Here is a 26970-nt window from a genome sequence, read left to right as displayed (position 1 = left end):
GAGGAGCCAAAGTGCTTTCTCTCAGACTCTCTCTCCCGCGTGCACGCGCTCTCTCTCTCTCTCTCTCTCTCTCTCTCTCTCTCTCTCTCTCTTCCCCCGCTCCCTCCCCACTCACTCCTCCACTCTCTTCTCTTTGAGTCTTGGATTCTCCTGCTATCTTCTAAATAAAATGGAGCTGTAACACTAATTTGCCTAAGAGCTGTAGCACGGTTTGTCCAAGACCCGAGAGCTGTGACATTAAAGCAGAGGGCTTTAATGTCCGTCACTCCGAATCTTTGTTGTGACGAGACAAAGAACCAAGGAACATACACTCGTGTGACATCTATGGTGCCGTGACTCGGATATAACCTGGCTGAAACAACCTCTGTGCGGAAGAGGCCAAGCACAGCAGGAGCCCAACTCAGCGAAGCTCCCACGCTAGAAGCGGAAGGCGAAGAAACCCAGGGCAAGGGAAGGCCCATCATGCTGGAAACCGGGACAACGAAAAACAAACTCAGCAGAAAGCTCACACGGCCCAGTCTCAGATTCCAGAAGACCTCCGGTTAAGGTAAGAGGTCCTCACTCCTATGGCTGGAGGGACCTTTACAATCTCTGGTTTCTTGTTTCCTCGAACCTCCCACAAACAGGCGGGCAGCAGGGGCACAATTGAGGGACTCTGGAGAGGCTACTCCTCAGCATGTCCCAAAGGTGCTATCTGCTGAGCCCCAGTAGCTGTTACACAAGCCGGTGGGGGTTCTTCTGTCCTTTCTCTTCTCTGTGCCAAAGATTAGACCAATGAAACTGTGAGCACCGGTCAGATATTTAGCAAATTTTCCAGCCGGCTATGAAGGGGATTCCTTGGCATGTTTTCCCCAATGCTTTTTCCTCCTGTCCTTCAGCTCTCTCCCAGGACTCAAGCCTGGCCAAAACTAGTGAAACTCAGGCTCTGATGTCTCATTGCAAAAATTCATTGAAAGACAAAGCGATAAGAGGTAGATTTGTTAGAATCCAGAGAGAAGCCACCCTTCAGGGTGTGAACCATTGCTGAGGGCAAGGGCCATGGTATTAGGCCTGGCTAGGTTTTGTGAGGGGATGGAATTCATATGCTAATGAGTGAGAGGATCATCCCAGCCATTGGGGAACCACCCACTCCTCCCTCTTTTACCTTGTGCCTTGGAGGTGTCCTGCCACCTCTGGGTGTGTCTGTTGGCTTATTGATTGGGGATTAAGGTTTACTTGAAGTTGACTTGTCATCTTGGACCCAACTGATTTTAATTGGTTTACATTATACCCTTGTGCTATGTCATTCTTTCAAATGCCCCCTTCCCTCCTGTTTCATGCTCTTTTCCTGAGCCCCATCGAGACCCACAAGGCTGCCTCTACAATCTTCTGGAGAGACAACCAGAAAATAGTTGGCCTTGGGAGGGAAATACTCTGTAACATTTCCCCCCTCTTGAACCCCCTAATCCTACCCAATACTGGTCACACTGGAGATCTTGGGGATGCCCAAACTCCAGTCCGGGGGATCCCAGGAGGTCATCACGCCTTGACCTGCCTAGGGATCCGTCTTCGAAAGGTTGTCACGCCTCAACCTGTTCGGGGATCCTCTAGTCCCAGGGGTTCCAGGAGGTCATCACACCTCGACCTGCCCAGGGACCCAATCCTCGGGAGGCCGTCACGCCTTGACTTGCCCGGGGATTCGATCTCTAGGAGGCTGTCACGCCTCAGCCTCTCTGGGGTTCTGCACCCTGACCCGGGGACGCCTGGCTCTCAGGTTGCAACAGTTCTGGGTAGGATAAGCTTCAGAAAGACTCACCCCTAAGGAAGTCCACCCATGGAAACATAAAGAAGCCTATTACTTGGGGGACTGTGCCCAGTCTCAGCAATAACTCAGGAGCCCAATGAGAACCCCATTGCCTTTCTGGAGAGGCTAAAAGAGGCACTCCAAAAGTTTACCAACCTGGACTTAGACTCTTATGAGGGACGGGTGATTTTAAAGGACAAATTCCTGTCCCAATGTACATCAGATATCAGAATTAAGTTACAGCAGCTACAACAGCAGGATCCTGCTGCCTCTTTAGATGAGATGGTCCAGACAGCCACTAATACCTTTTATAACAGAGAGCAGGAGAAGGAGGCCAAGGCCCAGGAGAAGGAGAGAAAGAAAGAGACAAGGCATGCCCAGATGCTGGCCGCCCTCCAGAGAAGCCCTATGGCAAACCCCGAGTCCTTGAGGGACAAGGCACTAGACAGATGCCTGATCTGTAGACAGGCGGGGCATTGGGCCAAAGAGTGTCCAAACCGTGACAAGTCTCCTAGAACAGCTTGCCACAAATGCCATCAACTGGGACATTGGGCGGCACTCTGCCCTCGGGACCCAAGAGCCTCAAGGTCAAGTGCTAAGCCTACCCTCACGATGGTTCAAGAGGACTGAAGTGGCCCGCTCCAGCCAGCCGCCTGTCACAGATAACCATCACGGGGCTGGAGCCAAGGGTGCAACTGGATGTGGCAGGTAGGTCCGAGAATTTCTTGGTTGACACAGGGGCTACCTACTCCGTCTTGATCTCCTACTCCGGAGCCTTCTTCTCCCAAACCTGTACTATTTTGGGTGCTATAGGAAAAGCAACTACTAAAAGATTCACCCGAGCACTTCTTTGTTGCTGGGATGGACAAATATTTTCCCACCAGTTTCTGGTGGTCCCTGAGTGTCCTACCCCCTAATTGGGAAGAGATACACTCACTAAACTGGGGGCCACCCTTGTGATGGGAAGTTTTTCAGCCCCTAGAGCTCTACAGCTCCTGGTTACTACTGAAGAACCCATTACACCTTCAATAGGGACCAAAAACTATGGGAAGACAAAATTAACCCCCAGGTGTGGGACCAGGGGATTCCTGGACTAGCCCACCAGGCTGAACCGGTCATCATTGTCCTCCGAGATCCCACTCGGTTTCCTAACCGGAAACAATATCTTCTCAAAAGAGAGGCTTGGGAGGGACTACAGCCTTTAATAAATAAATTCCTTGCTTGTGGGCTATTGGTCCCCACCAGTTCACCATGTAACACCCCAATCCTCTCAGTAAAAAAAAAAGATGGAACCTGGCGAATGGTTCAAGATCTCCAGATCATAAATGAAGCTGTAGTCCCCCTCCATCCCACAGTACCCAATCCCTATGTAATCTTGGGAGAAATCCCACCCAGTGCCAAGTGGTTTACAGTCTTGGATCTCAAAGATGCTTTTTTTTTTTTTTTTGCATACCACTGGCTAAAGAATCCCAATACCTTTTTGCCTTTGAGTGGGAGGCCCCAGGAGAAAAACACCAACAGATGACTTGGACAGTATTACCTCAGGGGTTCAGAGATAGCCCCCACCTGTTTGGACAGACCCTTAGCTGGGATCTCTTAGATCTGGACCTGGGACCTAATGGGAAAATATTACAATATGTAGATGACCTACTAATCTGCTCTCCAGATGAGAAAAGTGCCCAACAACATGCAATTCAGGCTCTAAACTTCTTGGCAGAAAGGGGATATAAAGTCTCCCATGCTAAGGCACAGATGGTCGAGACAAAGGTCACTTACCTGGGAGTTCAGATTACACATGGGTCCAGGAGGCTGTCCTCTGATCGGGTACAAGAAATCCTCCAGTTGCCCTCCCCCATGACTCGAAAACAATTGCGAGCATTCCTGGGGCTAACTGGTTATTGTGGAATCTGGATACCCAACTATGGTCTAATTGCCCAGCTCTTATATGAAAGCTTAAAGGGACGAGATGATTCAATCTCACTAATGTGGGGAACTCCTCAAATGGAGGCAGAGGCTACACTAAAACAGGCCATAACTCAGGTACCTGCCTTGAGGTTGCCAGACCCAGAAAAAGCATTCCAACTTTATGTCCATGAAAGAGAGGGAATAGCCTTGGGAGTGTTAACTCAAAGGTTGGGATCTGAGCCCCAGCCTGTAGCTTACTTATCCAAGAGGCTCGATCCAACTTCCCAAGGTTGGCCCCCCTGCCTTCGAAATCTTGCAGCTATTGCAATCATGACAGAAGATGCTTTAAAACTCTCCTTTGGGGGCAAACTATTTTTACCAGCCACCAAGTAAAACAACTCCTAAATGGGAGAGGCCATTTATGGATGTCTGATCAAAGAATCCTCAGATATCAAGTAATGCTGATGGAAAATCCAGGCCTCACTATATCCCCTTGTGAGGTTCTTAACCCAGTCACCCTCCTACCTACCCCCGAGGGCTGTCTCCCGTTTCACTCTTGTCTAGAAACCTTGGGCCACTGGACAAAACCCTGAGAGGGATTGTCAGAAGATCCTCTGACCAATCCTGAGGAAATCTGGTACACTGATGGAAGCAGCTTTGTCTTGGATGGAAAAAGAAGAGCCGGGTATGCAGTAGTCTCCAATTTTGAGACCATAGAGGCTAAGCCTCTGCCACCAGGTACTTCAGCCCAATTAGCTGAGCTCATAGCCCTGACTTGAACTTTAGAGCTGGGAAAAGGAAAAAGAATAGCCATTTACACTGACTCCAAGTATGCCTTTCTGGTGCTACATGCACATGCGGCTATTTGGAAAGAAAGGGGCCACCTGACCACTCGAGTGTCTCCAATCAAATATGGTGATCAGATTCTTCAATTCTTGGAGGCAGTCCATCTGCCCACTGAGGTTTCAGTCTCCCACTGTAAAGGACACCAAAAAGGGGACACAGAAGTGGCACGAGGGAACCAAGCAGCTGATCAGGCAGGCAAGATTGCAACATTACAGAACCATGACCTAATAGGGATTGCCACCTTAGTTCCACAGACTAATTTGCCAGAAACTCCTTCATATACTGAAGGTGAAACTCTTAAAGCTAAGAGCGAGGGCTTTCAAGAAGATCATATGGGGTGGTTCCAAAAGGAGGGACTCCTTTTTCTTCCTGGAAACCTCCAATGGAAGTTGGTTAACTCCTTACATGCCACTACTCATTTAGGAGAAAAGGCCCTCCAAAGATTACTAGAAAGGTCCTTTAGAGGAACAGGCTTCCAAACAACTATAAGACAGGTGGTCTCCTCTTGTCCCACTTGCCAGTTAAACAACCCCCAAGGAGCTCGAAGACCCCAGCTGGCCAAGCCCGTCCAATGATGTGGGGCCTACCCAGGAAAGGACTGGCAGATGGACTTCGCCCAGATGCCACTTTCTCAAGGGTATAAATACCTATTAGTTAGGATAGATACATTCACAGGATGGATTGAAGGCTTTCCCACCCGGACTGAGAAGGCTGAGGAGGTGGTAAAAAAACCTGCTCCATGAAATCATTCCAAGATTTGGTCTGCCCAGGTCATTACAAAGTGACAATGGGACATCATTGACTTCTAAGGTCACCCAAGGGGTCTCAAAAGCATTGGCCATTACTTATTATCTCCATTGTGCCTGGAGACCTCAATCTTCAGGAAAAGTAGAAAGAGCCAATCACTTCTTAAAATCAGCGATAAAAAAGATAACCCAGGAGGCCTCCCTGGGATGGAAGGAGGCTTTATCAATAGCTCTCCTCCGCACCCTCATTGCCCCTAAGGAACAGGTTGGTCTTAGTCCTTATGAGATGCTATATGGGAGACCTTTTGTTTATGTCAATGACCTCTTCCTAGATCCAGAGGTTCAGACCCTCCAGTCTTATACCATAGCCATTGGGCAATTCCAACAGGATATACGCTTGTGGGGTATGAACCAGGACCCAGAAGATTCTGAAGAGTCACCACTATATGCTCCAGGGACTCAAGTCCTAATATACAGTCTGGAAAGATGGGTCCCCAAAGGCTCAACTCCAGCCCACATGGAAGGGCCCCTACCCTGTAATACTTTCTACCCCCACAGCAGTCAAGGTACCAGGACATGACTCCTGGATTCACTACTCACGAGTCAAGCCATGGAAGAAAACAGAAGAGGACACTCAATACACATGTGAGCCCCTGGGAGATCTCAGATACCTATTCAGGACTACCAATGAGTGTCATTCTAATGAACACCCCCAAAATCTGGTTTCTGGGGATAAGATTTCTCAAGATAACTCTAAAGAGCCAACACAGCTTGACAGAGACTGTACTCCAAAATAGACAGGAGATAGATCTTCTGATCCCTGAACAAGGAGGGACTTGAGCTATCCTGGCCATGTGAATTTAAAATTGACCGATGTCCCTACTAGTCCTCGTTATGCTATATTGATGATGTCTATGATTATTCCATGTACTGTCAATTGTCTAACCTGTTTTGTCTCTGCCCAGGTCAACCAGCTACAACATGCAGTGCCAGTTCAACAAAGATATAAAACTACAGCTGACCACGGAAAATATCACACACCCTTGGACACTGCTATAAGGACTCTGAGGATTGAGACTAGCAAGAGGGGGAGGCCCAATACCCCTCGCCACCCCAGTTCAGCAGGAAGTAGCCAGAAAGACCTTGACGCCCCTATTTCCAAAGAATTGGGCCTCCCATCTCTTAGGGGAATGTTAGGTAGGTAGAATAGGGAAAAGGAGTCCAAAATGGCGGTGGCTAAAAGACAAGGAAGGTCCGAAGACCAGAGTGAAGACTTCAGGCAGAACAAACAGAACAAACAGCACTCCTGGCTAAGCCCAATTTGCATAGGGCAGGCCCAGGTGGAGGAAAAAAACATACAAAAGGAGGAGCCAAAGTGCTTTCTCTCAGACTCTCTCTCCCGCGTGCACGCGCTCTCTCTCTCTCCCCCCACCCCCTCCCGACTCACTCCTTCACTCTCTTCTCTTTGAGTCTTGGATTCTCCTGCTATCTTCTAAATAAAATGGAGCTGTAACACTGATTTGCCTAAGAGCTGTAGCACAGTTTGTCCAAGACCCGAGAGCTGTGACGCGCAGAGGGCTTTAATGTCCGTCGCTCCAAATCTTTGTTGTGACGAGACAAAGAACCAAGGAACATACACTTGTGTGACAGGTATATTTTCTATTCTTTGTTTAAATTTTATCTATTCTTCTCCTGAGCTCGGTGAACACTGCTATGACCATTATTTTAAACTATTATGTAAAGCACTTACCTCTGTTTCATTAAGATCTTTTCTGAGATTTTATTTTGATCTTTCATTTGGAATACATTCCTGTTTATTCATCTTCCTTGACTTTCTACAAGAGTCATTTTATGCATTAGATAAAATAGTCACCTCTCTCAGTCTTGAAAGAGTGGCCTTGTGGAGATAAGGCTTCCAACTCTGCCCTAATTCTTTGTCCTCTCAAACCTTTGTGATTGTCTAAGCAACCTACTTCATTTTTGGTGGCTTCCAGTAGTTGAGGGTGTGTCAAGACCTATCAGAATCCCAGATGAGAGGACCTCAGTCAGTACCTAGATTCAGGCTGATTGGAAGCCAGACTCCCACACAGCAGCTTTTACAGTTTGGAAATATACCTCCTCCAAAGGAATACTAGAAGATAGGTATTTCTGTCCATTCCTCTACACTGAGCCTGGAGTGATAGCCAATTAAGAACTGTTTATTTTCTACCATCCCATCAAACTCATAAACATAAGCCCTGTTAGCCACCAGAGCCAGGCAATTATGGTACACCCCGTGTGGCAGTCATAAGAACTGGGACACACCAGATGTGTCTACAAGCTCCCTACTGGGTGCATTCTAGAGTACAGGAAGAGCCGAAGATAAGACCCATCTTCTGAGGTTTCTGGAGTGGATTATAGATGCCCTTAGATCTGTGTTTCTGAATGTCAAGTTTTAAGCCAACTTTTTCAATCTCCTCTTTCACTTTCATCAAGAGGCTTTTTTGTTCTTCTTTGCTTTCTGCCATAAGGCTGGTGTCATCTGCATATCTGAGGTTATTGAAATTTCTCCCGGCAATCTTAATTCCAGCTTGTGCTTTGTCCATCCTGGCATTTCACATGATGTACTCTGCATATAAGTTAAATAAGCAGGGTGACAATATACAGCCTTGATGTACTTCTTTCCCAGTTTGGAACCAGTCTTTTGTTCCATGTCCAGTTCTAACTGTTGCTTCTTGACCTGTATAAAGATTTCTCAGGAGGCAGGTAAGGTGGTCTGGTATTCCCATCTCTTTTAGAATTTTCCACAGTTTGTGGTGATTCACACAGTCAAAGGCTTTGGCATAATCAATAAAGCAGAAATAGATGTTTTTCTTGAACTCTCTTGCTTTTTCGATGATCCAACAGATGTTGGCAATTTGATTTCTGGTTTCTCTGCCTTCTCTAAATCCAGCTTGAACACCTAGAATTTCACGGTTCATATGCTGTTGAAGCCTGGCTTGGAGAATTTTGAGCATTAATTTACTAGCGTGTGAGATGAGTGCAATTGTGTGGTAGTCTGAACACTCTTTGGCATTGCCTTTCTTTCAGATTGGAATGAAAACTGACCTTTTCCAGTCCTGTGGCCACTGTTGAGTTTTCCAAATTTGCTGGCATATTGAGTGCATCACTTTCACAGCATCATCTTTCAGGATTTGAAATAGCTCAACTGGAATTCCACAACCTCCACTAGCTTTGTTTGTAGTGATGCTTCTTGAGGCCCACTTGACTTCACATTCCAGGATGTCTGGCTCTAGATGAGTGATCATACCATCATGATTATCTGGGTCGTGAAGATTTTTTTGTATAGTTCTTCTGTGTATTCTTGCCACCTCTTCTTAATATCTTCTGCTTCTGTTAGGTCCATACAATTTCTGTCCTTTATTGTGCCCATCTTTGATGGACTATTCCCTTGGTATCTCTAATTTTCTTGCAGAGATCTCTAGTCTTTCCCATTCTGTTGTTTTCCTCTATTTCTTTGCATTGATCACTGAGGAAGTCTTTCTTATCTCTCCTTGCTATTCTTTGGAACTCTGCATTCAAATGGGTATATCTTTCCTTTGCTCTTTTGCCTTTCACTTTTCTTCTTCTCATAGCTATTCGTAACCCCTATTCAGAGAACCATTTTGCCTTTTTGCGTTTCTTTTTCTTGAGGATGGTCTTGATCCCTGCCTCCTGTACAAGGTCATGAACCTCCATCCATAGTTTTTTTTTTTTTTAATATAAATTTATTTATTTTAATTGGAAGCTAATTACAGTATTTTATTGGTTTTGCCATACATCAACATGAATCCGCCATGGGTTACATGTGTTCCCCATCCTGAACTCCCCTCCCACCTCCCTCCCCATACCATCCCTCTGGGTAATCCCAGTGCCAAATCGCCAGTCCAGGTTCGATGCATGATACAGGATGCTCGGGTATGGTGCACTGGGACGTCCATAGTTCTTCAGGCACTCTATCAGATCTAAACCCTTGAATGTATTTATCACTTCCACTGTATAATCATAAGGGATTTGTTTAGGTCACACCTGAATGATCTAGTGGTTTTCCTTACTTTCTTCAATTTAAGTCTGAATTTAGCAATAAGGAGTTCATGATCTGAGCCACAGTCATCTCCCAGTCTTGTTTTTGCTGACTGTATAGAGCTTCTCAATCTCTGGCTGCAAAGAATATAATCAGTCTGATTTCGGTGTTGACCATCTGGTGATGTCCATGTGTAGAGTCTTCTCTTGTGTTGTTGGAAGAGGGTATTGCCATGACCAGTGCGTTCTCTTGACAAAACACTCTTAGCCTTTGACCTGCTTTGTTTTATACTCCAAGGCCAAATTTTCCTGTTACTCCAAGTGTTTCTTGACTTCCTACTTTTGCATTCCAATCCCCTATAATGAAAAGGACATATTTTGGGGGTGTTAGTTATAGAAGGTCTTGGAGGTCTTCATAGAACCGTTCAACTTCAGCTTCTTCAGCATTACTGGTTGGGGCATAGACTTGGATTATTGTGATATTGAGTGATTTGCCTTGAAAACGAACAGAGATCATTCTGTCGTTTTTGAGATTGCATCCAAGTACTGCATTTTGGACTCTTTTGTTGACTGTAATGGCTACTCCATTTCTTCCAAGGAATTCTTGCCCACAGTAGTAGATATAATGGTCATCTGAGTTAAATTCACCCATTCCAGTCCATTTTAGTTCACTGATTCCTAAAATGCCGATATTCACTCTTGCCATCTCTTGTTTGACCCTTTCCAATTTTCCTTGATTCATGGACCTAACATTCCAGGTTCCTATGCAATATTGCTATTTACAGCATCAGACTTTGTGTCCATCACCAGTCACATCCACAACTGGGTGTTGTTTTGTCTCCGTCTCTTCATTCTTTCTGGAGTTATTTCTCCACTGATCTCCAGTAGCATATTGGGCACCTACTGACCTGGGGAGTTCACCTTTCAGTGTCCTATCTTTTTGCCTTTTCATACTGTTCATGGGGTTCCCCAGGCAATAATACTGAGTGGTTTGCCATTTACTTCTCCAGTGGACCACATTTTTTCAGAACTCTCCACTATGACCTGTCCATCTTGGGTGGCTCTACATGGCATGGTTCATCGTTTCTTGATGAAAGTAAAAGTGGAGATTGAAAAAGTTGGATTAAAACCTAACATTCAGAAAACTAAGATCATGGCTTCCAGTCCCATCACTTCATGGCAAATAGATGGGGAAACAATGGAAACAGTGAGAGGCTTTATTACTTTGGGCTCCAAAATCACTGCAGATGGTGACTTCAGCCATGAAATTAAAAAATGCTGCTCCTTGGAAGAAATGCTATGACTAACGTAGACAGCATATTAAAAAGCAGAGGCAGTTTGCCAACAAAGGTCTGTCTAGTCAAAGCTATGGTTTTTCCAGTAGTCATGTATGGATATGAGAGTTGGACTATAAAGAAAGTTGAGCACTGAAGAATTGATGCTTTTGTACTGTAGTGTTGGAGAAGACTCTTGGGACTTCCTTGGACTGCAAGGAGATCCAACCAGTCCATCCTAAAGGAAATCAGTCCTGAATATTAATTAGTAGGCCTGATGTTGAAGCTGAACCTCCAGTACTTTGGCCACCTGATGTGAAGAACTGACTCAATGGAAAAGACCCTGATGCTCGGAAAGATTGAAGGCAAGAGAAGGGGATGACAGAGCATGAGATGGTTGGATGGCAGCACTGACTCAATGGACATGAATTTGAGCAAGCTCCAGGAGTTGGTGATGGACAGGGAAGCTTGGTGTGCTGCAGTCCACGAGGTCACAAAGAGTTGAACACAACTGAGCGACGGAACTGAAGTTAGATCTGTGTTTAATTAGAAGCCTTTCCCTTAGGCTACAACTAGAAAGATACGCTAATAGGCCTCTTTCACAGAAAGAGTAGGCTCCTTAATCTGTTGCATCTCTCCTCTGTCTTAGGTAAGGTAGCTGGTTAAGAACTCTTTCTGTTTGTTACAGTCCTGTGGGACCTGAAGTGTATGCCCTTCTGGTGCCAAGGGATCTAGAAATGTCCTCTGGGCTGCAGCCACAAAAACCAGGGTGCCAGATGAATGTACAAATTCCTTTCCTGGAGATACCAGTAAGATGGACGAGGCAGAGGAAGAGCACAAAGATGATTTGCATTGGCCTCTGTGTTTAGAGAATATTTCAGTAGGCCCTTGTGAAAGTGAAAGTCACTCAGTCATGTCTGACTGTTTGCGACCACATGGACTATACAGTCCATGGAATTCTCCAGGCCAGAATACTGGAGTGGGTAGCCTTTCCCTTCTCCAGGGGATCTTCCCAACCCAGGAATGGAACCCAGGTCTCCTGCATTACAGGCAGATTCCTTAACAACTAAGCTGCAGGGGAAGCCCAAGAATACTGGATTGGGTAGCCTATCCCTTCTCCAGCGGATCTTCCCAACTGAGGAATCAAACCAGGATCTCCTGCATTGCAGGCAGATTCTTTACCAACTGAGCTATCAGGGAAGCCCCGAGGTGTGTGGCCCTTAGATGTGTGTTAAATTAGATGCCTGCTCCTGAGGCGAATGCCTTAAGATAAGTAAATAAGCCTCTGTCACGGAAAGTCTGTCCACTTTTCAGTCATGGGCTCTTGTCATGGGCTTTGTGTGGGTGAGTCCGTACTTGCACACCCTTTAAAAACTTTCTGAGCTTGCATTGTGGCTCTCATGGACACAATCCCCATTAGTTTTAAAATATTTATTTATTTACTTGGATGTGTTAGGCTGTAGTTGTAGCATGTGGGATCTTTCATTGTGGTGCATGGGCATCTCTCTAGTTGTGGCCACAGGCTCAGTTGCCCTGCAGCAGGTAAGATCTTAGTTTTCGGACCAGGGATTGAACCCATGGTCCTCTGCTTTGCAAGATGAATTTTTAACCACTGTCTCACTGAGGAAGTCCCCTCTACTTTCAAAGTTAGTTGCTTTGGGGGCTCACCTTTCAGGTGCAGGTGTTAAAAGTTGGGATGTCAGATGTATTTTTCAAATCCTTCCCTGCTCGAGGAAAAGCTCAATGTTTAGAGTTTCTTCCCAATTTTGAGTCACCATGCTGGGGGTGGGGTTTATAACAAGACTTGTCTCAGTCCCTTCTACTCACTGTCATGTAGATATATTTTCTTTCACTCGGTGTGTAGGAGTTGCTCAGGTAGTTTGGAGTTTATTCCAGAGGAAATGGTTTCATACTTAGCTGAAGATATGGTGTATCTGTGGCAGGATATGAGTTCAGGAGCTTCCTAATTTACCATCTTGAACCTCCCACTAGACATATTTTTAAAAATATCTACTATGTATCATTATCCCAATTAGAACAGGTAGATTCTAGAATTCATTTGGAGTTCCATGCTGTGGAAGGAGCTCCCAGAAATGGCTACTGCCAGAGTCTATGTCCCTAGGATGAGTCACAGCCACTTCTTGCCTCTCTGGGAGGCTCTCCAAGACCAACAGATACAAGTAAAAAACCTTAAAAGTTTTATAGCAATTTGGTAAAGTATACCTCAGTTAGCAGAATTGAATCATTTATCTTTTTTTTTTTTTTTTCTCCTCTTACCTGATCCATCTAGAATTTAGAAACTCAGAACTAAAATCTCTACTCCCAGAGGAAGATCTCAAGTAAGATATTAGCATCCACACACACCCAGAATTCTTCAAGGTTTAGTGGAATTAGGTAAAGAGACTCCTTTTGCCCAAGCCAAGGAAACTTCTGTGGTGACTACTGAGGTGCTAACTAGTTTTGCTGTGTTCAAAGCTGAACTCTTCCATCTGCCTATTACTGAAAAAGGCCTGAATCTGAGCTATGATAGATTCTCTGAATTTCCTGGCACATAGACTGACCCTCACCCTCCCATCCTGCCAGACCCCTTGTACAAACACCTCAATGTTAAGAGTTTTTTTTTACCTTATCCAGAAAATAAACAAACAATGGATCACTATCTTAATACCAAATAAAGAAACAGAAAATTAAAATAGAAGATACAACTTATGGAAATGCAAGGATTCAAAATAGCCAGAAGAAATCTGAAATAGATAACTTCTCTGGTGGCACAGTGGATAAAGAATCCACTTGCCAGTATAGGGGATACAGGTTTGATCTCTGGTCCAGAAAGATTCCACATACCGTGGAACAACTACTGTGCCCTGACTACTGAGCCCACACTCTGTAGCCTGAGAGTCACAACTAATGAGCCCCTGTACCATAACTACTGAAGCCCATGCACCCTAAAGCCAGCACCCTATATGCTGCAACTACTGAAGCCCTCATGCTCTGGAGCCTGCATGCCACAACAAAAGACTCCACGTGATGCAATGAACATCCTGCATGCTGCAACTAGGAGCTGATGCAGCCAAATAAATTAAAAAAATAGACAGAGCACAAACAAAACACTCATACGCAGTGGGTGGGAAGGTAAAATGCTATAACCACCTTGGAACACAGTTTGTCATGTCATAAAAAGATACACATGAACTTCCTGATTCAATGTATTTATCATGTTCTTTATTTTCTGTATTTTCTGATGTTTTGACATCTCAAGAAGCTTGCTGGAAAGATCACCCCTCTCAGGGCTATCCCATTCTGGAGATAGCAATGTGTTTAGCCAGAAATAGGTCTCTTAAACACAAACTAATCCAAATCTATAGCCCCAAACACTGATTAAGTCATACCGCAAGCCAATATTTCCCCTGCCCTAAATCCACACAAGGTCACAGACAATCTGAGACCATTTCTTTAGTCCAAAACTTGCTGTGGTTATTCAAACCAGCCAATCCTAAACTGTTTATTCTGCCATGCCTTGTTTCTCCCATGAAAACCCCAATAAAAGCTGTGGCCTCTGCTTTCTCCACACTTGTTTTCTGCCTTCTGACCAACAGTGATGATCTCCATGTAGCCACAACAACAAAGAACAAACATCCCTCATCATCCAGTTATACAGAGATTAAGCTGTGTAACTGCAGCCACCACCAATGGTGTACCTTGAGGGGAATTCAGGATGAAAAAACAGGATGAGGCATGCTGTGCTTTGGATTAAACAGGCCCTAGATAAGTAGATGCATATCTCAGGAAAAACTTTAGTGACTCCAGATTCCTGCATCTTCTCATACACATAAAAGCACTAAAATCTTTAACTTGAGATACCTATTCTTTGTGTTAACAGTTATCTTTTACCAAGATGTACACTTGACTACATGTATTTCATAGCCAAAAAATTCATATATATACACTGGCTCCTCTATGCTTTTGGAGCAGTTCCTTAGAGCTGTCTCCTAGGCTATAGTCCTCAGTAAGACCTTGAATAAAACTTTAACTCACAACTCTTATGCTATGTTTTTCTTTAAGTCGACAAACCCAACAGAAAGACTAATACATGAATGTCCACAGCAGCATTATTTGCAATAACTCCAAACTAGTATCAATCCAAAGGTCCATTAAAAGATGAATAGAAAAACAAATTGCGATATATACATACAAGCAAATACTAGCATCTAATAAAGCAAATGATGTACCCGTACATGCAATGGGGAGAAATCTGAAAATAATTATGATGTGTGAAGCGAAAAAAAGCAAAAATGAATTTGTTATTTAATGTTAAATGTTAAAACATTTTTAAATTCCATTTGTACAAAAGTCTAGAATTGGAAGTTTTTAGTGAAAGACAGTAAATCAAAGGTCATGGGAACAGGGTGCAAGGGAGGGAGGACAGGAGGGATTATAAAGGAGGATGAGGTAACTTACAGGGTTATGAATTTATTAAATATCATATGTGTACAGATACAGATACTGTGCATGCATGCATGCTAAGCTGCTTCACTTTTGTCCAACTCTTTGTAACTCCATGGACTGTAGCCCACTAGGCTCCTCTGTCCATGGGACTCTCCATACAAGGATACTGGAGTGGGTTGCCATGCCCTCCTCTAGACGATCCTCACAACCCATGGATTGAAACTGCATCTCTTATGTTTCCTTCATTGGCAGGTGGGTTCTTTACCACTAGTGCCATCTGGGAAGCCCTGTGTATATGTCTATCAGATCAGATCAGATCAGTCACTCAGTCATGTCCGACTCTTTGCGACCCCATGAATCACAACACGCCAGGCCTCCCTGTCCATCACCAACTCCCAGAGTTCACTCAGACTCACGTCCTTCGAGTCAGTGATGCCATCCAGCCATCTCATCCTCTGTCGTCTCCTTCTCCTCTTGCCCCCAATCCCTCCCAGCATCAGAGTCTTTTCCAATGAGTCAACTCTTCGCATGAGGTGGCCAAAGTACTGGAGTTTCAGCTTTAGCATCATTCCTTCCAAAGAAATCCCAGGGCTGATCTCCTTCAGAATGGACTGGTTGGATCTCCTTGCAGTCCAAGGGACTCACAAGAGTCTTCTCCAACACCACAGTTCAAAAGCATCAATTCTTCAGCGCTCAGCCTTCTTCACAGTCCAACTTTCACATCCATACATGACCACTGGAAAAACCATAGCCTTGACTAGATGAACCTTTGTTGGCAAAGTAATGTCTCTGCTTTTCAATATGCTATTTAGGTTGGTCATAACTTTCCTTCCAAGGAGTAAGCGTCTTTTAATTTCATGGCTGCAGTCACCATCTTCAGTGATTTTGGAGCCCCTCAAATAAATTCTGACACTGTTTCCACTGTTTCCCCATCTATTTCCCATGAAGTGGTGGGACTGGATGCCATGATCTTCGTTTTCTGAATGTTGAGCTTTAAGCCAACTTTTTCACTCTCCACTTTCACTTTCATCAAGAGGCTTTTTAGTTCCTCTTCATTTTCTGCCATAAGGGTGGTGTCATCTGCATATCTGAGGTTATTGATATTTCTCCAGGCAATCTTGATTCCAGCTTGTGCTTCTTCCAGTCCAGCGTTTCTCATGATGTACTCTGCATAGAAGTTAAATAAACAGGGTGACAATATACAGCCTTGACGAGCTCCTTTTCCTATTTGGAACCAGTCTGTTGTTCCATGTCCAGTTCTAACTGTTGCTTCCTGACCTGCATACAAATTTCTCAAGAGGCAGATCAGGTGGTCTGGTATTCCCATCTCTTTGAGAATTTTCCACAGTTTATTGTGATCCACACAGTCAAATGCTTTGGCATAGTCAATAAAGCAGAAATAGATGTTTTTCTAGAACTCTCTTGCTTTTTCCATGATCCAGTGGATGTTGGCAATTTCGTCTCTGGTTCCTCTGCCTTTTCTAAAACCAGCTTGAACATCTGGAAGTTCACGGTTCCCATATTGCTGAAGCCTGGCTTGGAGTATTTTGAGCATTACTTTACTAGCGTGTGAGATGAGTGCAATTGTGCAGTAGTTTGAGCATTCTTTGGCATTGCCTTTCTTTGGGATTGGAATGAAAACTGACCTTTTCCAGTCCTGTGGCCACGTCTGAGTTTTCCAAATTTGCTGGCATATTGAGTGCAGCACTTTCACAGCATCATCTTTCAGGATTTGAAATAGCTCAACTGGAATTCTATCACCTCCACTAGCTTTGTTCGTAGTGATGCTTTCTAAGGCCCACTTGACTTCACATTCCAGATATATATATATTCATATTCCACATATATATGCCTATAAATATGATAAAACATCACACTTTATACCTTAAATGTTTGCAGTTTACTGACCACCAATTGTATCAATAGAACTTTCAAAAAATGATTTGACATAAAAACCTGGATCTCCTGCTTCTCTTGAAGAACTGGAAGATTTGACTAACTTATTTACTTGACCATAACTATTCTCATCCCTTTTGTGGGACTCTGTTACTTCAATAAAAGGAAAATAAAAGGAAAGAATGACAAGCAACAAACACTGTGAGTCACAGAAGTCACATTCTTGAACTACAATATGTCTCTTCTTTCAGTCTCCATTTTCTTGCCTACAAAGCCACTTCAAAACAGTGGCTTTGAAGTAAACAGTCCAAGTAACCCCAGGAATCCAGAAAGCTTTAAGAATTTTTGCTTTGCCAGTGACCTTGTCCATAGGAAAAATGTAAATCTAGAACTCTGAGAGCATCTATTAATGCTCATCCCTCACAACTTTAGTGACCAGAATATTTTTGGAAGCACTTTAGATGGGGTATCCTCTTTAGCTGGGTGTGTGAATCTAATCACAACCAGTGTGTGAATGTAATTATGATGGATTCCAGTGACCTTAGAACACTCATGATTTCCTCCAGGGAAGAGGGGAATATAGAGGTGTGCCTTTCCTGGGCATACTGGGTAAACTGATGCACATTTGGATCAGGAAGATCCCCTGGAGAAGGAAATGGCAGCCCACTTCAGTACTCTTGTCTGGAGAATTCCATGGATAGAGGATCCTAGCAGACTACAGTCCACGTGGTTGCAAAGAGCTGGACATGACTTACTGACTGAGCACACCCAGAGGAGAGAAGACTTCTGCCACAAGTACTGGCAGTGATTTAACTCAGGCAAGGGCCTTGGGCAGGTCGAACTGCAATACAGATCTGGGAGTTTCCCACATAATTGGTACTCACAGGGAATCTCCCCACTATGGATGTTCAGATGTATGATATAATTTTTGGTTGATGGCTAATTTATAAAGACTACTCTCAGAAATTCTCCTGCTGTCATTTTCACTGACTAAGCAAAGAGCAAACATCCTGCACTGCAGAGGCCTTTCTCCAGTTTGAACTTTCTGGTTATAAATGAGGAAAGGCCATTAGCTTAAGGCTTTTCTGCAGTGTGACTTCTCTGATATTTAATGAGCTGGTCTTGTGGCTAAAGAATGTCCTACATTCACGGCATTCATAAGGCCATTCTCCAATGTGAATTCTATGGTGTTAAACAAGGCTGAAGGTTTTCCCACACTTGTTGCACTCATGCTTTTCATCAGTGTGAACTCTCTGGTATATGATAAGACTAGACTTATGGCTAAAGATTTTTCCACATTCAATGCACTAATACGGTCTTTCCCTCATGTGAGCTCTGTGGTGTTCAACAAGCCTATTTTTGCAGCTAAAGTCTTTCCTGCATTCACTGAAGCTATAATGCCCTTCTCTAATGTGAAAGTCTCCCTGCATTCAGTGCTTCCAGGTGAATTCCCCTTGCTGTGAGTGGTCTGGTGCTGGAGAAGGCCTAAGTTGGACAGGAGGTCCTTCCCACCAGCCCCACACATAAAGGGATTCTCTGACATGTGGACTCTGCAATTCTTAGCAACAAAAGCCAGACCTCAATCCTTCTGATGCATTTCTCTTCACTGTGCTGGTGAATGCTTACAGTTCAGTTCAGTTGCTCAGTCGTGTCCGACTCTTTGCAACCCTATGGATAGCAGTACACCAGACCTCGCTGTCCATCACCAACTCCCGGAGTTTACTCAAACTCATATCCATTGAGTCGGTGATGCCATCCAACCACCTCATCCTCTGTCGTCCCCTTCTCCTCCTGCTTTCAATCTTTTCCAGCATCAGAGTCTTTTCCAATGAGTCAGTTCTTCACAGGGTCTTTTCCAATGAGTCAGTTCTTCACATCAGGTGGCCCAAGTATTGGAGTTTCAGCTTCAACATCAGTCCCTCCAGCGAATATTCAGGACTGATTTCCTTTAGGATGGAGTGGTTGGATCTCCTTGCAGTCCAAGGGACTCTCAAGAGTCTTATCCAACACCACAGTTCAAAAGCATCAATTCTTTGGCGCTCAGCTTTCTTTATAATCCAACTCTCATCATCCATATATGGTTACTGGAAAAATCATAGCCTTGATTAGACCAACCTTTGTTGGCAAAGTAATATTTCTGCTTCTGTTAGGTCCATACAATTTTTGTTCTTTATTGTGCCCATCTTTGCATGAAATGTTCCCTTGGTATCTCTTATTTTGTTGAGGAGATCTCTACTCTTTCCCATTCTGTTGTTTCTCCCCATTTCTTTGCATTGATCACTGAGGAAATCTTTCTGATCTCTTCTTGCTATTCTTTGGAACTCTGCATTCAAATGGGTATATCTTTCCTTTGCTCCTTTGCCTTTCACTTCTCTTCTTTTCACAGTTATTTGTAAGGCCTCCTCAGACAACCATTTTGCCTTTTTGCATTTCTTTTTCTTGGGGATGGTCTTGATCCCTGCCTCCTGTACAGTGTCATGAACCTCCATCCATAGTACTTCAGGCACTCTGTCTACCAGATCTAAACCCTTGGATCTATTAGTCACTTCCACTGTATAATCGTAAGGGATTTGTTTTAGGTCACATCTGAATGGTCTAGTGATTTTCTCTACTTTCTTCAATTTAAGTCTGAATTTAGCAATAAGGAGTTCATGATCTAAGCCACAGTCAGCTCCCAGTCTTGTTTTTGCTGACTGTATAGAACTTCTCCATCTTTGGCTGCAAAGAATATAATTAATCTGATTTCGGTATTGACCATCTGGTGATGTCCATGTGTGGAGTCTTCTCTTGTGTTGTTGGAAGAGGGTGTTTACTATGAGAAGTGCATTATCTTGGCAAAACTCTATGAGCCTTTGCCCTGCTTCATTTTCTACTTCACGGTCAAATTTGCCCGTTACTCCAGATATTTCTTGACTTCTTACTTTTGCATTCTAATCCCCTGTAATGAAAAGGACATCTTCTTTGGGGTGTTAGTTCTAGAAGGTCTTAGAACCGTTAGTTCTAAGAACTTCAACTTCAGCTTCTTCAGCATTACTGGTTGGGGCATAGACTTGGATTATTGTGATATTGAATGGTTTGCCTTGGAAACAAACAGAGATCATTCTGCCGTTTTTGAAATTGCATCCAAGTATTGCAGTTTGGACTCTTTTGTTGACTATGGTGGCTACTCCATTTCTTGTAAGGGATTCTTGCCCATAGTACTAGATATAATGGTCATCTGAGTTAAATTCATCCATTCCAGTCCATTTTAGTTTGCTGATACCTAAAATGTCAATGTTCACTCTTGCCATCTCCTGTTTGACCACTTGCAGTTTGCCTTGATTCATGGACCTAACATTCCATGTTCTTACGCAATATTGCTGTTTACAGCATCAGACCTTGCTTCCATCACCAGTCACATTCACAACTGGGTGTTGTTTTTGCTTTGTCTCTGTCTCTTCATTCTTTCTGGAGTTATTTCTCCACTGATCTCCAGTAGCATATTGAGCACCTACCAGCCTGGGGAGTTCATCTTTCAATGTCCTATCTTTTTGCCTTTTAATACTGTTCATGGGGTTCTCAAGGCAAGAATACTGAAGTGGTTTACCATTCACTTCTCCAGTGGACCACATTTTTTCAGAACTCTCCACTATGACCCGTCCATCTTGGGTGACCCTACATGGCATGGCTCATAGTTTCATTGAGTTAGACAAGGCTGTGGTCCATGTGATCAGATTGGCTAGTTTTCTGTGATTGTGATTTTCAGATTGTCTGCCCCCTGATGGATCAGGATAAGAGGCTTATGGAAGCTTCCTGATGGGAGAGACTGACTGAGGGGGAAACTGGGTCTTGTTCTGATGGGTGGGGCCCTGCTCAGTAAATCTTTAATCCAATTTTCTTTTGATGGGTGGAGCTGTGTTCCCTCCCTGTTATTTACTTGGGGCCAAACTATGGTGGAGGTAATGAAGATAATGGTGACCTCCTTCAAAAGGTCCCATGCAGGCACTGCTACGCTCAATGCCCCCAACCCTGCCTCAGGCCAGCACCGACCCATGCCTCCTCTGGAGACTCCTGGACACTCATGGGCAAGTCTGGTCAGTCTTTTGTGGGGTCATTACTCTTTTCTCCTGGGTCCTGGTGCACACAAAGTTCTGTTTGTGCCCTCCAAGAGTCTATTTCCCCAGTTCTGTGTAAGTTCTGGCAGCTCTATGGTGGGGTTAATGGCGACCTCCTCCAAGAGGGCTTATGCCATACCCGTCTGATGCACCCAGAGCCCCTGCCTCTGCAGCAGTCCACTGCTGACCTGTATCCGCACAGGAGACACTCAAACTCTGTTCTGTCTCCATCTCTGTGGGGTCTTTGGGTCCTGGTGCACACAAGGTTTGCTTGAGAAGGTGCTGGAGAAGGCCTAAGCTGGAGAGAAGGCCCTTCCCACCACTCCCACACATAAAGGGATTCTCTGACATCTGGACTCTGCAATTCTTAGCAACAAAAGCCAGACCTCAATCCTTCTGAGGTATTTCTCTTCACTGTGATGGTGAATGCTTACACTGAACCTGAATTGTTTCCCACATGCTTCACACATATGCAGTTTCTTCATAGGGTATATTCCTTGGTGCTCAGTCAGGTACAAAATGTCTCAAGACTGGGCCACACATCCCACAAGGTTGGACCTACCTTGTGAGCCCGGAGTTAGGGCATGCCTTGAGAAGGTGCCTTCTCATCCTCCATTCAAAACCAACAACCTGAAAGCACAGAAATGTTGGGGAAGCACACATAGACTCTGTGGGAGGGGGCAGTCCTATCACAAATGTACTTCTTACAAACTCAGAAATCAGCACATAGGACTGTAAGGAGGTCAGAGGGCTGAAGTGAGGATGAGAAAGGGTCTGCTGTGCAGTTCCGAGCCTGGCAAGATCATAAAATGGGGAGGTCTACTGTGAGATACAGATACACAGAGGTGAGATACAGTACAGGAAGGAAAGGCTGGGTCTCCAACTCACTTTTCTATGAATGGCTTTTAGCGGGGGCTTGTCTCCTGGTGACAAGAGCACTGAACAACAGAGGAAATTGACAGCAAGCAAGCAGCTGGTGTTCGTGGACTGCTTAGACTATGTCTATAACTCTCATTATGTGTAGCTCAGTGTTGAAGAACACTTCAAAGAGAGCAGTGGAGAGGAACAGGGCAGACATGAAGTTTGGACAGGTGTCACGTAACCTTGGCCAGAAATCAAAGTAGAAATGATAAACAGGCAAAATGTCAAAAACAGGTTCAATGTAGAAGTTAAGCTATGGCCCCTGACATTGGTATGAAAACAATAGATGCTGGAGAGGTTCTTGGTATGATCTGAAGACAGCCCTGGCATGGAGCTATCCCACTACCCAAGGCCAGTTCCCCTTTAGGGCCCTCTTGCCATGTCTGGAGTCATACCTTCCCTGTCAGGTACCCACATTTCTCCATGCAACTCCAGTTGGGTAACAACATAGAACCTGGAAGATGCAGATCTTAAGGGAAAGAAAAGGCTGGTGAGTATACAGCACTGGTGCAGAGCAACACACTCCATAACCATAAAAACCACCACCACCACCAACAACAAAAACCAACAACCCAAAAAATCAATGTTACAAAAAGAACCTTGGAGGAGTGTCTTACAGGAATAGCACAGTGGTCCTTCCAAGTAGTGACCATATTGGTGCCTCCAATTCTTGGAACAGTCAGGCATGAGGAAATGCCAGCTAGAGGGAAGGGGGCAGAATCTGAGGCAGAGAGGTACAGTGAATTTGGACAGTCACTCTGCCAGGGTGACCAAATCTTCAGGATCCATTGGTTTCACTGCAGACTTCCTACTCCCATAATCTTCCCGGCAAGCCTTCAGGGATGCTGAGGGATCGCCTGGGAGAGGATGAGAATATACACTCAACACTGTGGTCTGGTCTGGTACCCACAGCACCTAAGTAAGAAAAAATTGGAAGGGAGCAATGTCCACAGTCTGGTTGTTAGAAGAAAAGAGGGGTCCATGGAGACACAAGGAAGGAAAGAACTTAGTCAAGGATGCTGAGTTGAGGCCACAAATGCAAAATTCTCCAACATCACATCACAGTACAGGAGTCTCTGAGTCACATCAGGAAGCTCCCACTCCTCCTGAGACAAGTCCACAGCCACATCCTCAAAGGTTACACTGTCCTACCATGATGGGGTGTGCAGTGTCCCTGAGCAGCCTCTCTCACCAGGACAGTTAGTCCCACAAACATCCACTCCCTGCCCATCCTCCTCTACAGCTCCAACACTTAGGATATTACCATGCCCAGAGGCCACTGGTGCCAATGAGAGAGTAACAGGCAGGAAGGCCAGGGGTCTGCAAATGGAGAAAATAGGCTGCATGTGTCAAACATTTTTTTCTCTCTCTTAAGTAGCAGGAGGAAACAAACTACAAGTGTTACACTTTTTTCCCCTTCTCTATACAAATTTAAAAAGAGGTTTCTTTTAAAATTCTGTGTTGCTGTAATGATACCTGGTTCCACCTGAACTTAACTTTTTAAACCTTGAGCTAACCAATGTATTTTTCTCGCAGAAATGTTTGTCTTAAGCTGTGTTAATAAACTATGTATTTACCCTAGACTCTGTCTTCAAGTCGGTTCTGCCTAAGACTTAGAACTAACTTGACAAATCAGTATGTTTTGCTTATGCAAATGTTCTCTTAAGCTATGTTAATAAGACTACCTCTTTGCTTGGGAACCTGCCTTTCTTCAAGATTCATGTCAATCGTTTTTTGGCCTGGGACAGCTCACCTTGTGCCAGTGTTATCCCAAAATGCATGTTGTGGGTGACGGGCCTGGTAACAGTCTCTGAGTTTTGAGACATTTCCTTTCTCTAATAAGCAGCCTGCTGGTAGCTATAGAGAAGGAAATGGCAACCCACTCCGGTGTTCTTGCCTGGAGAATCCCAGGGACGGGGGAGCCTAGTGGGCTGCCGTCTATGGGGTCGCACAGAGACGGACACGACTGAAGCGACTTAGCAGTAGCAGCAGTAACTATATAACATCCAGCTAAAGACTAGCAGGGGGAGGCACTCTTTTTGTCCCCTTCTGATGTCTATGTCAGAAGCTTTCTCTATCTCTTTTATACTTTAATAAAACTTTATTACACAAAAGCTCTGAGTGATGAAGCCTCATCACTGGCCCCGGATTGAATTCCTCTCCTCCAGAGACCAAGAATCCTGGCGTCTTTCACAGCTTAGCAACAACCTTCTATTGAAGACAATAGAGTATAAGGATTAGGCACCACAGGGTATAAAGGAACTACAGCCTCATTTATTATTTGTCAGTCTTGAACTAATCTCCATTTATCATTTGAGATCTTTATACCCAAAATAGGCATGTAGAATGGACTGTTACAGGCAATTAATAGCCCCTGCTCCTTTAAATTCTCAATGATAGGTTTTAACCCTTCCTTAACCTCAGGTTTCAGTGGATACTGCTGCTTATGTGGAAATAAGTGCGGGTCTTTGACCTTGACAACTACAGGAATAGTATTTTGTGGTCAACCCACAGATTTTCCATCAACCCACACTCTAGGATTATTTACATTTTGTTCAACTAAAGGGAGAGAAAGGGAGGGCTCAATATTCATGAAAACAGAGGCATGGACCTTGCTCAGTATATCCCTCCCCAAAATGGGTGAGGGAGACTCTGGCACGATCAGAAACACGTTTGAAAATAGCACAGGGTCCCAGCTGCTGCTTCGAGGATGGCTGAAATAATAACATTTGGCTCACCCAGACAGTCCCATTATGGAAGCGGATGGGGGAGAAAGTGGGACAGGGGCTTCAGTAAGCACAGAGTAAGTTTCCCGAGTTCCAAAAGGAAATCGATGGATTGGCCCCCAACAGTTATTAATACCTGGGGTTCCCCAGGTGTAATTATGCTGGGAGCTTGTGTGGGGACCCCCAGGCAACTTCAGTCCTGATTGTCTTGAGAGTCCAACCCCTGGGTCCTATGCCTCTGGGTGCAGACTCTCCTCCAGTGTGGTCCCTTGCAGACCAGACGTGGAGCCGGGGGTGGCTTGGATGCCTGAGGGCAATCCTGCTTGAGGTGTCCCTTCTTTCCATAGTAATAGCAAGTCCATCTTTTTTCACCTGGATCCCTCCAAGAATTCTTATCAGACTGTTTAAGAACAGTTCTGACAGCCATTACAAAGGCTTCCACTAGTTCCTTTGCCTTTCTCTGCCTTTCTTTCTTTTCCTCATATTCCCTGCCTTAATAGACTGTCTTAGCCAGTTGCAACAGATTATCTAGACTGATTTGGTCCATATAGCTGTTTTAATAGATTATGGCAGGTATCTGGAGCCAACTGAGTGAGAAATCTATCTTTTAAGATCACTCATCCCTCTTCACTTTCAGGATCAATCTCAGTGAATCTGCAAACAGCTTCCCTCAGCCTATCTAGGAATTTACCAGGAGCTTCCTTCTCCTCCTGTTCTATGTTTGCCAATTTGGCATAGTTTAAAGTCTTAGCATGTGCTTGCCCGAGTCCTTCAAGAATACATCTGACAAAATGACTCTGATCCCATCTTCCTTTATTATTCCCAATCTGGTTCTATAGTTGGGACTACCTGATTCCCAGTAGGGAGGGCGGCTGTCTTGTCCTCCCTCTTCCTTACTAATTCATTACCAAGCCATTCATCTCCATAGGCAATGGCTTTCCCCAAAACTCAAGTTTTTGAGTCAGGAGTTACTGTTTGTCCCAGGATATACATCACATCCTTCCAAGTAAGGTCATAGAGTAACACCTTAAAACTTCTAATATATTTTTCTGGGTTGTCTAAATAGTCTCCCAGATCCTCCTTGATTATTTGTATTTCTTGATAGGAAATGGGCTTATTAACTCTCATAGACTGATTATTTCCCCTGGTGAGTTCTTCATGAAGAGGCAACAGCTTGTGTGGCTGTTCCTCAGCCTCTCTGGCTGCTCTGTGCATATGATCCCAAGGAAATATATATGCTCTGTGCATATATATCCCAAGGATAGATTGGAGAAATCTGCTTTTCTTTATCTCTTTGTCTCCTGTCCTCCATCTCATCCTGTATTTCACCCTTAGTTTTTTGCTGTCTGAGCTTCTCTTACTTTGATTGTCTGAGTTTCTATTAAAACTAAAGTAGTTTGAGGTTGTACTGAGATGTGTTGTTTGGACCTCTACTTGGGCAGTTTGAATCTTAGTTTGGGTTTTTACCGAGACCAAGGCAGCCCTTCTGGGTGGGATGGGGGTGGGGGGCGGGTTCCCACACTTTCAGTTTGTTCAGTTTGGAGCCCCGGCTACGGGGGCAAAGTAGGAGGACAGGATGGAGCTGAAGATTTAATACCCAAATCTACACCCTTAGGACAAAAGGCTGGCATGTCTCACAGAGAGAAGAAGGGCAACACATTTTCTACTTCTACCCATTTCCCTTGTTTTCTACAGAACCAGTCTAATTGTAAAACAGTATTATAATTAAGAGACCCTCCAACCAGCCACCGTTCGCCATTCTTCGATAGATATTGTGGCCATGCAGTATCACATAGGAAGATCAGATGTGTCTTCTTTAAGCTCTGGGGATCAAATCTACTCGAGTTTTTCAGGATATAGTTCAAAGAGGGCGAGGCTGGAATTGTTAGCTCCCATGTGTAAGAGGAAAAAAGTGACCAGCACCATCTTTCCACTGGAGGCACCCCCCCACCCCCGCCTCCGCCAAGATGGGGGTGTAGACAGACTTTCCACTGAAGCTTTCTTTCCCTGGTCAGACTTAGTCTGTCCCTTACCAATGCAGGCACTGTACTTGTCCTCCTGGTTCTACCACTGAGGCGGGTGGAGATTCTCCAGGGGTAGACCTGATGGCACCCCAGACTAATTAATGTCCAATTCCTCACCATCAAAACATTTATCGCCTCTGATGCCACTTGGGGTGCAAACAGAGTAACCTTCCAGAATGCCTCCCAAGCTAAGACCACTGGGGGAAACATTATTCTCCTGAGTGCCTATACACATCCCTGAGTATATTCCTAACCACAATAAGACTAG

The 26970-nt window shown here is 44.5% G+C and overlaps 1 protein-coding gene and 1 long non-coding RNA gene across 4 annotated transcripts; one reads left to right on the top strand and one right to left on the bottom strand.

Moving 5' to 3' along the window:
• Nucleotides 1–309: 309 nt before the first annotated feature.
• Nucleotides 310–6799, top strand: LOC147353626 (uncharacterized). Of its 3 annotated transcripts, XR_015145877.1 has the most exons (4): nucleotides 318–547; nucleotides 4253–4426; nucleotides 5839–5925; nucleotides 6246–6799. It is a non-coding gene; the product is annotated as an uncharacterized LOC147353626 (long non-coding RNA). The 3 variants fall into 3 exon arrangements; XR_015145876.1 differs by lacking the exon at nucleotides 5839–5925 and having other exon boundaries at nucleotides 310–547; XR_015145875.1 differs by lacking the exons at nucleotides 4253–4426; nucleotides 5839–5925 and having other exon boundaries at nucleotides 335–547.
• Nucleotides 6800–22315: 15516 nt separating this feature from the next.
• LOC147353625 (zinc finger protein 792-like) lies at nucleotides 22316–25598 on the bottom strand. Its single transcript, XM_086349383.1, has 3 exons — nucleotides 25587–25598; nucleotides 22973–23100; nucleotides 22316–22421 (listed from the first exon to the last, which is right to left on the bottom strand). Exons 1-3 carry the CDS (start codon nucleotides 25596–25598, stop codon nucleotides 22316–22318), a joined length of 246 nt encoding a protein of 81 aa, XP_086205509.1.
• Nucleotides 25599–26970: the final 1372 nt, after the last annotated feature.

This window comes from Bos grunniens, chromosome 18 (genome assembly GCF_055505025.1).
Source record: "Bos grunniens cultivar Pamir isolate PY7600 chromosome 18, Bosgru_T2T1.0, whole genome shotgun sequence".
NCBI lineage: Eukaryota > Metazoa > Chordata > Mammalia > Artiodactyla > Bovidae > Bos > Bos grunniens.
Note: the sequence above shows the minus strand (reverse complement) of the source record. Positions and strands in the feature narration are given on the sequence as shown.

Coding starts and splice junctions, on each gene's coding strand:
- LOC147353625 (XM_086349383.1), bottom strand. Junction 22,422..22,972: donor GCATTTGTGGCCTCAACTCA/GCATCCTTGACT, acceptor CTTTCCCTTAAG/ATCTGCATCTTCCAGGTTCT.